Source organism: Calonectris borealis, chromosome 37, assembly GCF_964195595.1.
Source record: "Calonectris borealis chromosome 37, bCalBor7.hap1.2, whole genome shotgun sequence".
Classification (NCBI taxonomy): Eukaryota; Metazoa; Chordata; class Aves; order Procellariiformes; family Procellariidae; genus Calonectris; species Calonectris borealis.
Window position 1 is genome coordinate 227719 of NC_134348.1, and position 13173 is coordinate 240891.

A 13173-nucleotide genomic window follows, 5' to 3' on the forward strand; every position below is an offset into this window, starting at 1 on the left:
TAAGACTGAGCGGAGGGGCGTGGCCCCCGTACAGGAGCCGGAAGGGGTGGGGCGTATCCCGGAAGTAGGTTCGGCAGCCCGGAAGCGGAGGCCGGGAGGATGGCGGAGGTGGTGAGTGGGGGGGGGGGGCGGGGAGGGGATAACGGGGAACCCCCCCCCGGGGTTGTGGGGACCCCCCGGACCCCCCCGAGTCCCCCCCCCGGGCTGACGCTCCGCCCCCCCCTTTGGCAGGGGGAGGTGTCCGAGGGCTGCCGCCTGCCCGTCCTGCGCCGTAACCAGGACAACGAGGATGAGTGGCGTGAGCGGGGCGGGGGCGGGGCTTAGAGGGGGAGGAGCTTGGTGAGGGAAGGGGCGGGGCTTGCGGGGCGGGGGCTGAAGGGGAGGGAAAAGGGGGGGAGCTGAGAGAGAGGGGGCGTGGCCTGCGCGCAGGGGCGGGGCTCGGCCGGAGGGGTGCGAAGGAAAGGGGCGTGGCCTGCGGGGCGGGGCCTACGGGGCGGGGCCCGGATGTAAGGGAAGGGGTCTGTAAGGGCGGGGGCGTGGCCTGCGGGGCGGGGCGTGGCCAGGGTGGAGGGACTGGAAGAGGGAGGCGGGGCCTGCGTGCATGGGCGGGGCCTGGGTGGAGGAGAGGGAGGAGCCTGGAGGGGAATGGAAGGGAGGAGGGACCTGGCGAGGAGGGGCGGGGCTGGAGGCAGGGGGGCGGGGTTTGGGGAAGGGAGGGGCCTGGGGAGGAGGGGCGGGGCCTGTATGGGAGGGGCGGGGCCTGCGGGCAGGGTATCTGGGGGGTCCCAAAGGGGTATTTTGGGTGGGGGGGGGTGTCCCCGGGGGTGTTTGGGGACACGGGGGGGACTATGTGGGACACGGGGGGGGTGTGGGGGCATTTTGGGGGGCGGGGGGTGGGGTTTGGGGGCACATCCCAGGCTGGGGGCGGGGGGGTTGGGTGTTGGGGGGTCCCCAAGGTTTTTCAAGGGGGGTTGGGAGGGGCTGACCCCAAAAGGGGGGTGGTGACACCCCGACCCCCCCACCCCAGCGCTGGCCGAGATCCTGAGTGTGAAGGACATCAGTGGGCGGAAGCTCTTCTACGTCCACTACATCGATTGTGAGTGGGGGGGACACGGGGGGACACGGGGGGACACGGGGACGGGGGGGACACGAGGACACGGGGGGACACGGGGACAGGGGGGGACACGGGGGGACACGGGGACAGGGGGGACACAAGGATGGGGGGGGACACAGGGATGGGGGGACACAGGGATGGGGGGGGCCACCACCCCCACGGTGTCCCTTGGTGTCCCCAAGGGTGGGGTGGGGACACCGAGAGGTTATGGGGGGATGCTGGGGGGGGGGGGGGGCAGCACCCCGCTGTCACCCCGTTTGTTCCCCTCCAGTGTCCCCAAGGGCGAGGTGGGGACACAGAGGGGTTATGGGGGGGCCTGAGGGTGCCAGCACCCCCTTCGTCACCCTGTGTTCCCCTCTTAGTGTCCCCAAGGGCAGGGTAGGGTCCCAGAGGGGTTATGGGGGGACACAGAGAGGACATGGGGGTGCCAGCACCCCCCTGTCACCCCATGTGTCCCCCCCAGTGTCCCCTGGTGTCCCCAAGAACGGGGTGGGGACATGGAGGGGCTACAGGGGGACACAGAGGGGCTGTGGGGGGACACAGAGGGGACATGGGGGGTCCTAGGGGTGCCAGCACCCCCCTGTCATCCCATGTGTCCCCCCCAGTGTCCCCTGGCGTCCCCAAGGGTGGGGTGGGGACACAGAGGGGCTATGGGGGGATGCAGAGGGGACATGGGGGGTCCTAGGGGTGCCAGCACTCCCCTTGTCACCCCATGTGTCCCCCCCCATGTCCCCTGATGTCCCCAAGGGTGGGGTGGGGACACGGAGGGGCTACAGGGGGACACAGAGGGGCTATGGGGGGATGCTGGGGGGGCTATGGGGGGACACAGAGGGGACATAGGGGGACACAGAGGGGACATGGGGGAACATGGGGGGACACAGAGGGGACACGGGGGGTCCTAGGGGTGCCAGCACCCCCCTGTCACCCCATGTGTCCCCCCCAGTGTCCCCTGATGTCCCCAAGGGTGAGGTGGGGACACAGAGGGGCTGTGAGGGGATGCAGAGGGGACATGGGGGGTCCTAGGGGTGCCAGCACCCCCCTTGTCACCCCATGTGTCCCCCCCCGTGTCCCCTGATGTCCCCAAGGGTGGGGTGGGGACACAGAGGGGCTATGGGGGACACACAGAGGGGACATGGGGGGTCCTAGGGGTGCCAGCACTCCCCTTGTCACCCCATGTGTCCCCCCCCATGTCCCCTGATGTCCCCAAGGGTGGGGTGGGGACACGGAGGGGCTGTGAGGGGATGCAGAGGGGACATGGGGGGTCCTAGGGGTGCCAGCACCCCCCTTGTCACCCCATGTGTCCCCCCCCGTGTCCCCTGATGTCCCCAAGGGTGGGGTGGGGACACGGAGGGGCTACAGGGGGACACAGAGGGGCTATGGGCGGATGCTGGGGGGGCTATGGGGGGACACAGAGGGGACATGGGGGGACACAGAGGGGACATGGGGGAACATGGGGGGACACAGAGGGGACACGGGGGGTCCTAGGGGTGCCAGCACCCCCCTTGTCACCCCATGTGTCCCCCCCAGTGTCCCCTGATGTCCCCAAGGGTGGGGTGGGGACACGGAGGGGCTACAGGGGGACATAGAGGGGCTATGGGGGGATGCTGGGGGGGCTATGGGGGGACACAGAGGGGACATGGGGGGACAGAGAGGGGACACGGGGGTGCCATCGTCACCCCGTGCGTGTCCCCCCCGTGTCCCCAGTCAACAAGCGCCTGGACGAATGGGTGACCCACGACCGGCTGGACCTGAAGCGGGTGCAGGTGCCGCGGAAGGAGGCCAAGACCCCCACCAAGAACGGGCTCCCCGGCTCCCGGCCGGGCTCCCCCGAGCGCGACCCGGTGAGGGGACAGCTTGGGGACACAGGGGACAGCTTGGGGACACCGGGGACAGCTTGGGGACACCGGGGACAGCGTGGGGACGTTGGTGTGGGGGATGGGTCCTGGGGGGGGGGGCATGTGGGGACAGGGGGTGGCCCTGAGGGATGTGGCAGGGAGAGGGGACGGAGCTGGGGGGACACCAGGGACAGCGTGGGGACAGGGGACAGCTGGGGGGGGGGTATGGGGACAGGGGCCAGAGCTGGGGGGACACCAGGGACAGCGTGGGGACAGGGGACAGCTGGGGGGGGGGCTATGGGGACAGGGGACAGAGCTGGGGGGACACCAGGGACAGTGTGGGGACAGGGGACAGCCCTGGGGACACACCAGGGACAGGGGACAGCAGGGGACAGCAGGGGACAGGGGACAGCCCCGTGGGGACAGGGGACAGCCCTGGGGACACACCAGGGACAGGGAACAACTTGGGGACGGGGGACAGCCCTGGGGGACACATCGGGGACAGGGGACAGCAGGGGACAGCAGGGGACAGGGGACAGCACGGGACAGGGGACAGCCCTGGGGACACACCAGGGACAGGGGACAGCAGGGGACAGGGGACAGCAGAGCACAGGGGACAGCCCTGGGGACACACCAGGGACAGGGGACAGCAGGGGACAGCAGAGGACAGGGGACAGCAGGGGACAGGGGACAGCCCTGGGGACAGGGGACAGCCCTGGGGACACACCAGGGACAGGGGCCAGCTTGGGGACAGGGGACAGCCCTGGGGGACACATCGGGGACAGGGGACAGCAGGGGACAGCAGGGGACAGGGGACAGCAGGGGACAGGGGACAGCCCTGGGGACACACCAGGGACAGGGGACAGCCCCGTGGGGACGCGTTGGCCAGGGGACAACCCTGGAGCCAGGAGGGGACACCCGGAGCCGTTGGGGACAGACCCGGAGCCGAGGGACGTCCCCAAAACCCCTCGGGAGGGGGGGGTGAGGGGGGACACCCAGCCCCCATGGGGGGACATCCCCGGGTCCGGTGGGGACACCGGGAACTGTTGGGGACACCCAGTGTCAGGGGCCACCCCCGTGTCACCCCCAAGCCTGGGGACACCCCTGGGAGGGGGGTGGTGGTGACACCCAGACCCAAGGGACATCCCCAGACCCCCCCTCCCTCGCCAGGGGCCACCCCAAACCCTTGGGGACATCCCCAACCCCGCTATGGGACCTTGGGGACATCCCCAACCCCCTTATGGGACCTTGGGGACATCCCCAAACCCTTATGGGACCTTGGGGACATTCCCAATCCCCCCTTTATGGGACCTTGGGGACATCCCTGAACCCCCTGTGGGACCCTGGGGACATCTCCAAACCCCCTTATGGGACCTTGGGGACATCTCCAAACCCTTATGGGATCTTGGGGACATCCCTGACCCCCCTTATGGGACCTTGGGGACATCTCCAAACCCCCTTATGGGACCTTGGGGACATCTCCAAACCCTTATGGGACCTTGGGGACGTCCCTGAACCCCCTGTGGGACCCTGGGGACATCTCCAAACCCCCTTATGGGACCTTGGGGACATCTCCAAACCCTTATGGGACCTTGGGGACGTCCCCAACCCCGCTGTGGGACCCTGGGGACATCCCTGAACCCCACTATGTGACCTTGGGGACATCCCCAACCCCGCTGTGGGACCTCGGGGACGTCCCCAACCCCCTTATGGGACTTTGGGGACGTCCAAACTCCCTTATGGGACCTTGGGGACATCTCCAAACCCTTATGGGACCTTGGGGACATCCCCAACCCCCCTTTATGGGACCTTGGGGACGTCCCCAACCCCACTATGAGAGCTTGGGGACATCCCTGAACCCCCTATGGGACCTTGGGGACATCCTCAAAACCCCATATGGGACCTTGGGGACGTCCCCAACCCCACTGTGGGACCTTGGGGACATCCCTGAACCCCCTATGGGACCTTGGGGACATCCTCAAAACCCCTTATGGGACCTTGGGGACGTCCCCAACGCCACTGTGGGTTCTTGGGGACTTCCCTGAACCCCCTTATGGGACCTTGGCGACGTCCCCAAGCTTCTTATGGGACCCTGGGGACATCTCCAAACCCTTATGGGACCTTGGGGACGTCCCTGAACTCCCTATGGGACCTTGGGGACATCTCCAAACCCTTATGGGACCTTGGGGACATCCCCAACCCCCCTTATGGGACCTTGGGGACGTCCCTGAACTCCCTATGGGACCTTGGGGACATCCCCAACCCCCCTTATGGGACCTTGGGGACGTCCCCGAACTCCCTATGGGACCTTGGGGACGTCCCCAATCCTGCTATGGGACCTTGGGGACCTTGGGGACATTCCCAACGCCACTGTGGGTTCTTGGGGACATCCCTGAAGCCCCTATGGGACCTTGGGGACGTCCCTGAACCCCCTTATGGGACCATGGGGACGTCCCCAAACCCTTATGGGGCCTTGGGGACGTCCCCAACCTTCTTATGGGACCTTGGGGACATCTCCAAACCCTTATGCGATCTTGGGGACATCCCTGACCCCCCTTATGGGACCTTGGGGACGTCCCCAAACCCTTATGGGACCTTGGGGACGTCCCCAACCTTCTTATGGGACCTTGGGGACATCTCCAAACCCTTATGCGATCTTGGGGACATCCCTGACCCCCCTTATGGGACCTTGGGGACGTCCCCAAACCCTTATGGGGCCTTGGGGACGTCCCCAACCTTCTTATGGGACCTTGGGGACATCTCCAAACCCTTATGCGATCTTGGGGACATCCCTGACCCCCCTTATGGGACCTTGGGGACATCTCCAGACCCTTATGGGACCTTGGGGATGTCCCCAACCCCGCTAGGAGACCTTGGGGACATCCCTGACCCCCCTTATGGGACCTTGGGGACATCTCCAGACCCTTATGGGACCTTGGGGATGTCCCCAACCCCGCTAGGAGACCTTGGGGACATCCCTGAACCCCCTTATGGGACCTTGGGGACGTCCCCAAACCATTATGGGGCCTTGGGGATGTCCCCAACCCCGCTAGGAGACCTTGGGGACATCCCTGAACCCCCTATGGGACCTTGGGGACATCCCTGACCCCCCTTATGGGACCTTGGGGACATCCCTGTCACCCGGGGAGGGGACACCAGGAATCCCTTGGGGACAAACGGCGAGGGCGGGGGTGGCGGGGAGACCCGGCTCGGGGGCGGCCACCGCCTTTCGCTTTTGTCCCCAAAACCAAGGGGTGGCTTCGTCCCCACGTCCCCGTGTCCCCGTGTCCCCGTGTCCCCACGTCCCCGTGTCCCCCTAAATGCCTCCTCTTCCTCCCGGCGCAGAGGAAGAGCCTGGACCTGGCGTTGCCGGCGGCTCCCGCCAGCGGGAAGAGTTTGCCGGGGCCACCGGTGCCACCGGGGCCACCAGGGCCACCAGGGCCACCGGGGCCACCGGGGCCGGTGCCGGTTCAGATCACCCTGCGCTTTCACCTGCCCAAGGAGAGCGAGGCCGAGCCCCCCCCGGCCCCCCCGCCCGCCGGCCAGCGCCCCACGGTAACCCCCGGGGTCCCCCACTGTCCCCAGGGGGTCCCTGTCACCAGTGGGGTCCCTGTCACTGTCCCTGTCACCAGTGGGGTCCCCGTCCCGGTCCTCAACAGGTCCCCGTAGGTCCCTGTCCCCAGTGGGTGCCTGGTTTTGTCCCCAACGGGTCCCCGTCACCGTCCTTGTCCCCTGTGGGTCCCTGTCCCCAGGGGGTTCCTGTCACCAGTGGGGTCCCTGTCACTGTCCCTGTCACCAGTGGGGTCCTCGTCCCCGTCCTCAAGAGGTCCCCGTAGGTCCCTGTCCCCAGTGGGTGCCTGGTTTTGTCCCCAACGGGTCCCCATCACCGTCCCTGTCCCCTGTGGGTCCCTGTCCCCAGGGGGTTCCTGTCCCCAGGGGGTCCCTGTCACCAGTGGGGTCCCTGTCACTGTCCCTGTCACCAGTGGGGTCCTCGTCCCCGTCCTCAACAGGTCCCCGTAGGTCCCTGTCCCCAGTGGGTGCCTGGTTTTGTCCCCAGTGGGTCCCCGTCACCGTCCCTGTCCCCTGTGGGTCCCTGTCACCAGTGGGGTCCCCGTCACCGTCCCTGTCCCCTGTGGGTCCCTGTCCCCAGGGGGTTCCTGTCACCAGGGGGTCCCTGTCACCAGTGGGGTCCCTGTCACTGTCCCTGTCACCAGTGGGGTCCCCGTCCCGGTCCTCAACAGGTCCCCGTAGGTCCCTGTCCCCAGTGGGTCCCTGGTTTTGTCCCCAACGGGTCCCCATCACCGTCCTTGTCCCCTGTGGGTCCCTGTCCCCAGGGGGTCCCTGTCCCCCGTAGGTCCCTGTCCCCAGGGGGTGCCTGGTTTTGTCCCCAACGGGTCCCCGTCACCGTCCCTGTCCCCTGTGGGTCCCTGTCCCCAGGGGGTCCCTGTCACCAGTGGGGTCCCTGTCACTGTCCCTGTCACCAGTGGGGTCCTCGTCCCCGTCCTCAAGAGGTCCCCGTAGGTCCCTGTCCCCAGTGGGTGCCTGGTTTTGTCCCCAGTGGGTCCCCGTCACCGTCCCTGTCCCCTGTGGGTCCCTGTCCCCAGGGGGTCCCTGTCCCCAGGGGGTCCCTGTCACCAGTGGGGTCCCTGTCACTGTCCCTGTCACCAGTGGGGTCCCCGTCCCCGTCCTCAACAGGTCCCCGTAGGTCCCTGTCCCCAGGGGGTCCCTGTCCCCAACGGGTCCCTGTCACCATCCCCAGTGGGTGCCTGGTTTTGTCCCCAACAGGTCCCTGTCTCCGTCCCTGTCCCCTGTGGGTCCCTGTCCCCAGTGGGTGCCTGGTTTTGTCCCCAACGGGTCCCTGTCCCCGTCCCTGTCCCCAGTGGGTCCCTGTCCCCAGTGGGTGCCTGGTTTTGTCCCCAACGGGTCCCCATCACCATCCCTGTCCCCCCAGGTCCCTGTCCCCAGTGGGTCCCCGCCACCGTCCCTGTCCCCATGGTCCCCCCCAGCCCAGTGCCCCCAGCCCCACGGTGTCCCCCCCCCCCAGCACCCCGGTGTCCCCATCACTGTCCCCACGGCCGGGTGTCCCCATCCCCGTGGCGGGGCGTCCCCTGAGCCTCCCCCTCCCGGGGCAGGGCTGTGCTGGGGCCATACTGGGAGCACTGGGGGGCTGCTGGGGTGATACTGGGAGCACTGGGGAGATACTGGGGACCTCTGGGGGCTACTGGGAGCACTGGCGGGGCCACTGGGGACTGCTAGGGGCTAGTGGGGCAATACTGGGAGCACTGGGGGGCTGCTGGGGTGATACTGGGGACCTCTAGGGGCTACTGGGGTGATACTGGGAGCACTGGGGGGCTGCTGGGGTGATACTGGGAGCACTGGGGGGATACTGGGAGCACTGGGGGGTGCACTGGGGACTGCTAGGGGCTACTGGGGCAATACTGGGAGCACTGGGGGGCTGCTGGGGTGATACTGGGAGCACTGGGGGAGCCACTGGGGACTGCTAGGGGCTATTGGGGTGATACTGGGAGCACTGGGGGGCTGCTGGGGGGATACTGGGAGCACTGGGGGGCTGCTGGGGACTGCTAGGGGCTACTGGGGCAATGCTGGGAGCACTGGGGAGGGGCAAGAGACCCTCTTGCTGCTCCCAGCTGCCTCCCAGTAGCAGGGCTGGGCCTTACTGGGAGGGACTGGGAGGAACTGGGAGGGACTGGGAGGGACTGACGGGTGTCCCCGCAGAAGCGCAAGGTGGAGGTGGTGTCACCCGCCACCCCCGTCCCCGCCGCCACCGAGACCTCGCAGGCCTCCGTCTTCCCCCAGGTGAGACCAGTGCTTCCCAGTAGCCGCCCAGTAACACCAGTGAGCGCCCAGTAACACCAGTAAGCGCCCAGTAACACCAGCGATCACCCCCCCAGTAACACCAGTAACTGCCAAGTAGCAGCAGTAGCGGGTCAGAAACTTTGGCTTCCCACCAGTATCAGGTAGCAACTTTCCAGTAACACCAGTAATTCCCAGTAGTTCCTAGTAGTACCAGTATATTCTTAATAAAAGCAGTAACTGCCCAGTAACACCAGTATGCGACCAGTAACTGACTAACCAGCAAGAGCAGTGGTTGCGTGGTAACTTCTCATTCATACCGGTAGCAGCTGGTGACTTCCCAGTAACACCAGTAACTTCCCAGTATTTCCCAGTAACACCAGTAGCGTCATAGTAAATGCAATAACTGTTCAGTAACACCAGTAACACCAGTAACCGACCAGTAACGACTCAATAACGCAAATGCCGCTCAGGAGCCCCCCCCCCAACTCTTCCCAGTAACCCCCCCAGTCCTCCCAGTAACCCCCCGGTAGCGCCCCCCTCCCTCACTGGGAGGGTTCCTGGTCTTTTGGGGGGGGTCCCCAAGCCCGGGGGGGGTCCCTGGTCTTTTGGGGGGGGTCCCCAAATCTGGGGGGGGTCCTTGATTCCTTGGGGGGGTCTCCAGCCTTTTGGGGGGTCCCTAAGCCCTGGGGGGGTCCCCAAATCCCAGGGGGGTCCCCAAATCCCTTGGGGGGGTTCCCAAAACCCCAGGGGGGGTCCACAACCCCGGGGGGGGTATCCAGTCTGTTGGGGGGTCCCCAAACCCTGGGGGGGGTCCCCAGTCTGTTAGGGGGGGTCCCCAAACTCTGGGGTGGGTCCCCAAACCCTGGGGGGGGTCCCCAGTCTGTTAGGGGGGGTCCCCAAACTCTGGGGTGGGTCCCCAAACCCTGGGGGGGTCCCCAGTCTGTTAGGGGGGGTCCCCAAACTCTGGGGTGGGTCCCCAAACCCTGGGGGGGTCCCCAGTCTGTTAGGGGGGGTCCCCAAACCCTGGGGGGGGGCCCCAGTCTGTTAGGGGGGGTCCCCAAACTCTGGGGTGGGTCCCCAAACCCTGGGGGGGGGTCCCCAGTCTGTTGGGGGGGTCCCCAAACCCTGGGGGGGTTCCAATCCTTTGGAGGGGTCCCCAAACCCTGGGGGGGTCCCCAATCCTTGGGGGGGGTCCCCAAACCCTGGGGGGGGGGGTGTCCCTATGCCCTAGGTGGGTTCTCTGGCCCCTTTGGGGGGGTCCTATGACCATTGGGGGGGTCCCCAAGCCCTCGGGGGAGGATCATGGGATCCTGGGGGGGAGCCCCAACTCCTGGGGGGGTCCCCAGCTCCTGGGGGGGGGGGTGTTGCTGACACCCCCCCCCCCAAAATTGCAGAACGGCTCCGCTCGCCGGGCAGTGGCCGCCCAGCCGGGGCGTAAGAGGAAATCGGCCTGTTTGGGGACGGACGAGGTGGGGGGGCCCCGGGGGGACCCCGGGGGACGGGGGGGGCCCCGGGGGGACGGGGGGGGACGGGGGGGGACGGGGCTGGTGGGCTGCGGGCAGGGGGGGAGGGGAGAAAGAGGTTTGAGGTGGGGAAACTGAGGCACGGGGGGAATGGGGGAAGGGAAGGGGGGAGAGGCTTGAAAGGGGAAACTGAGGCACGGGGGGAATGGGGCAAAAAAGAGAGGAAAACAGCCTAAATGGGGAAACTGAGGCAGGGGAGGGGAAATGGGAAGAAAAGGGGGGAACCCAACCTTAAACTGGGGAAACTGAGGCAGGGGAGGGGAAATGGGACAGGAAAAGGGGGAAACCAGCCTGGAAATGGGGAAACTGAGGCAGGGGAGGGGAGAAACAGCCTGGAAATGGGGAAACTGAGGCAGGGGAGGGGAGAAACAGCCTGGAAATGGGGAAACTGAGGCAGGGGAGGGGAGAAACAGCCTGGAAATGGGGAAACTGAGGCAGGGGAGGGGAGAAACAGCCTGGGAATGGGGAAACTGAGGCAGGGGAGGGGGGAAGGAGACTGTGCCGGAGGGAAACTGAGGCAGGGGAGGGGAGAAATGGCCTGGGAATGGGGAAACTGAGGCAGGGGAGGGGAGAAAACGGCCTGGGAATGGGGAAACTGAGGCAGGGGAGGGGGGAAGGAGACTGTGCCGGAGGGAAACTGAGGCAGGGGAGGGGAGAAATGGCCTGGAAATGGGGAAACTGAGGCAGGGGAGGGGAGAAATGGCCTGGAAATGGGGAAACTGAGGCAGGGGAAGGGAAACAGGGGAAGAAAAGGGGGGGAACCCAACCTTAAACTGGGGAAACTGAGGCAGAGGAGGGGAAACGGGACAAAAAAAAGGGGGAAACCAGTCTGGAAATGGGGAAACTGAGGCAGGGAACGGGAGAAACAGCCTGGGAATGGGGAAACTGAGGCAGGGAAGGGGAGAAACAGCCTGGGAATGGGGAAACTGAGGCAGGGGAGGGGGGAAGGAGACTGTGCCGGAGGGAAACTGAGGCAGGGGAGGGAAAACGGGAGAAGAAAAGGGGGAAACCAGCTTGGAAATGGGGAAACTGAGGCAGGGGAGGGGGGAAAGGAGCCTCTGCCGGAGGGAAACTGAGGCAGGGGAGGGGAAACAGGGGAAGAAAAGGGGGGGAACCCAACCTTAAACTGGGGACACTGAGGCAGGGGAGGGGAAATGGGACAGGAAAAGGAGGAAACCAGTCTGGAAATGGGGAAACTGAGGCAGGGCAGGGCCGAATCCACCATGGGGGGGGGTGGGGTGTCTCGAACGGGGGTAACCCCCCCCCGCTCCCCCCCAGGACTCCCAGGACTCCTCGGACGGAGCCCCCTCGGCCCCGCGGATGACGGGCAGCCTGGTTTCCGACCGCAGCCACGACGACATCGTCACCCGGATGAAAAACATCGAGTGCATCGAGTTGGGGCGCCACCGCCTCAAACCCTGGTACTTCTCCCCGTACCCCCAGGAGCTGACGGCCCTGCCCGTCCTCTACCTCTGCGAGTTCTGCCTCAAGTACGGCCACAGCCTCCGCTGCCTCCAGCGGCACCTGGTAGGGTGCTCGCCCCCCCCCCACCACCCTTTTTTTCCAGGGGTTTCCCCTCCCCCTGCCTCAGTTTCCCCATTTCCAGGCTGGATTCCCCCCTTTTCTTGTCCCGTTTCCCCTCCCCTGCCTCAGTTTCCCTCCGTCAGAGTCTCCTTCCCCCCTCCCCTGCCTCAGTTTCCCCATTTCCAGGCTGCTTCTCCCCTCCCCTGCCTCAGTTTCCCCATTTCCAGGCTGCTTCTCCCCTCTCCTGCCTCAGTTTCCCCATTTCCAGGCTGGTTTCCTCCTTTTCTTGTCCCATTTCCCCTCCCCTGCCTCAGTTTCCCCAGTTTAAGGTTGGGTTCCCCCCCTTTTCTTCCCTTGTTTCCCTTCCCCTGCCTCAGTTTCCCCATTTCCAGGCTGTTTCTCCCCTCCCCTGCCTCAGTTTCCCCATTTCCAGGCTGCTTCTCCCCTCCCCTGCCTCAGTTTCCCCATTTCCAGGCTGGTTTCCCCCTTTTCTTGTCCCATTTCCCCTCCCCTGCCTCAGTTTCCCCAATTTAAGGTTGGGTTCCCCCCTTTTCTTCCCCCATTTGTCTTCCCCTGCCTCAGTTTCCCCATTTCCAGGCTGTTTCTCCCCTTCCCCTGCCTCAGTTTCCCCATTTCCAGGCTGCTTCTCCTCTCTCCTGCCTCAGTTTCCCCATTTCCAGGCTGGTTTCCCCCCTTTTCTTGTCTCATTTCCCCTCCCCTGCCTCAGTTTCCCCATTTCCAGGCTGGTTTCCCCCTTTTCTTGTCTCATTTCCCCTCCCCTGCCTCAGTTTCCCTCCGTCAGAGTCTCCTTCTCCCCTCCCCTGCCTCAGTTTCCCCATTTCCAGGCTGTTTCTCCCCTCCCCTGCCTCAATTTCCCCATTTCCAGGCTGTTTCTCCCTCCCCTGCCTCAGTTTCCCCATTCCCAGGCTGTTTCTCCCCTCCCCTGCCTCAGTTTCCCCATTTCCAGGCTGGTTTCCTCCTTTTCTTGTCCCAATTCCCCTCCCCTGCCTCAGTTTCCCCATTTCCAGGCTGGTGTCCCCCCTTTTCTTGTCTCATTTCCCCTCCCCTGCCTCAGTTTCCCTCCGCCAGAGTCTCCTTCCCCCCTCCCCTGCCTCAGTTTCCCCATTCCCAGGCTGCTTCTCCCCTCCCCTGCCTCAGTTTCCCCATTTCCAGGCTGGTTTTCTCCTTTTCTTGTCCCATTTCCCCTCCCCTGCCTCAGTTTCCCCAGTTTAAGGTTGGGTTCCCCCCCTTTTGTTCCCCCATTTCCCCTCCCCTGCCTCAGTTTCCCCATTCCCAGGCTGCTCCCCCCCCCCAGGACGCCCATTACCAACCCCCCCCCCGATTCGCCCCTCCCAGGAGA

At 65.7% G+C, this 13173-nt stretch overlaps 1 protein-coding gene across 3 annotated transcripts; it reads left to right on the top strand.

The window, feature by feature from the left end:
- Nucleotides 1-25: 25 nt before the first annotated feature.
- Nucleotides 26-12385, top strand: KAT5 (lysine acetyltransferase 5). Of its 3 annotated transcripts, XM_075135214.1 has the most exons (8): nt 26-111; nt 232-298; nt 1028-1096; nt 2819-2955; nt 6295-6504; nt 8686-8766; nt 10161-10235; nt 11568-12385. In XM_075135214.1, the coding sequence occupies exons 1-8, from the start codon at nt 100-102 to the stop codon at nt 12345-12347; spliced, it is 1431 nt and encodes a 476-aa protein (XP_074991315.1). In that variant the 5' UTR covers nt 26-99; the 3' UTR covers nt 12348-12385. The 3 variants fall into 3 exon arrangements, with proteins under 3 accessions (XP_074991315.1, XP_074991316.1, XP_074991318.1); XM_075135215.1 differs by lacking the exon at nt 8686-8766; XM_075135217.1 differs by lacking the exon at nt 6295-6504 and having other exon boundaries at nt 27-111.
- The last annotated feature ends 788 nt before the right edge of the window (nt 12386-13173 follow it).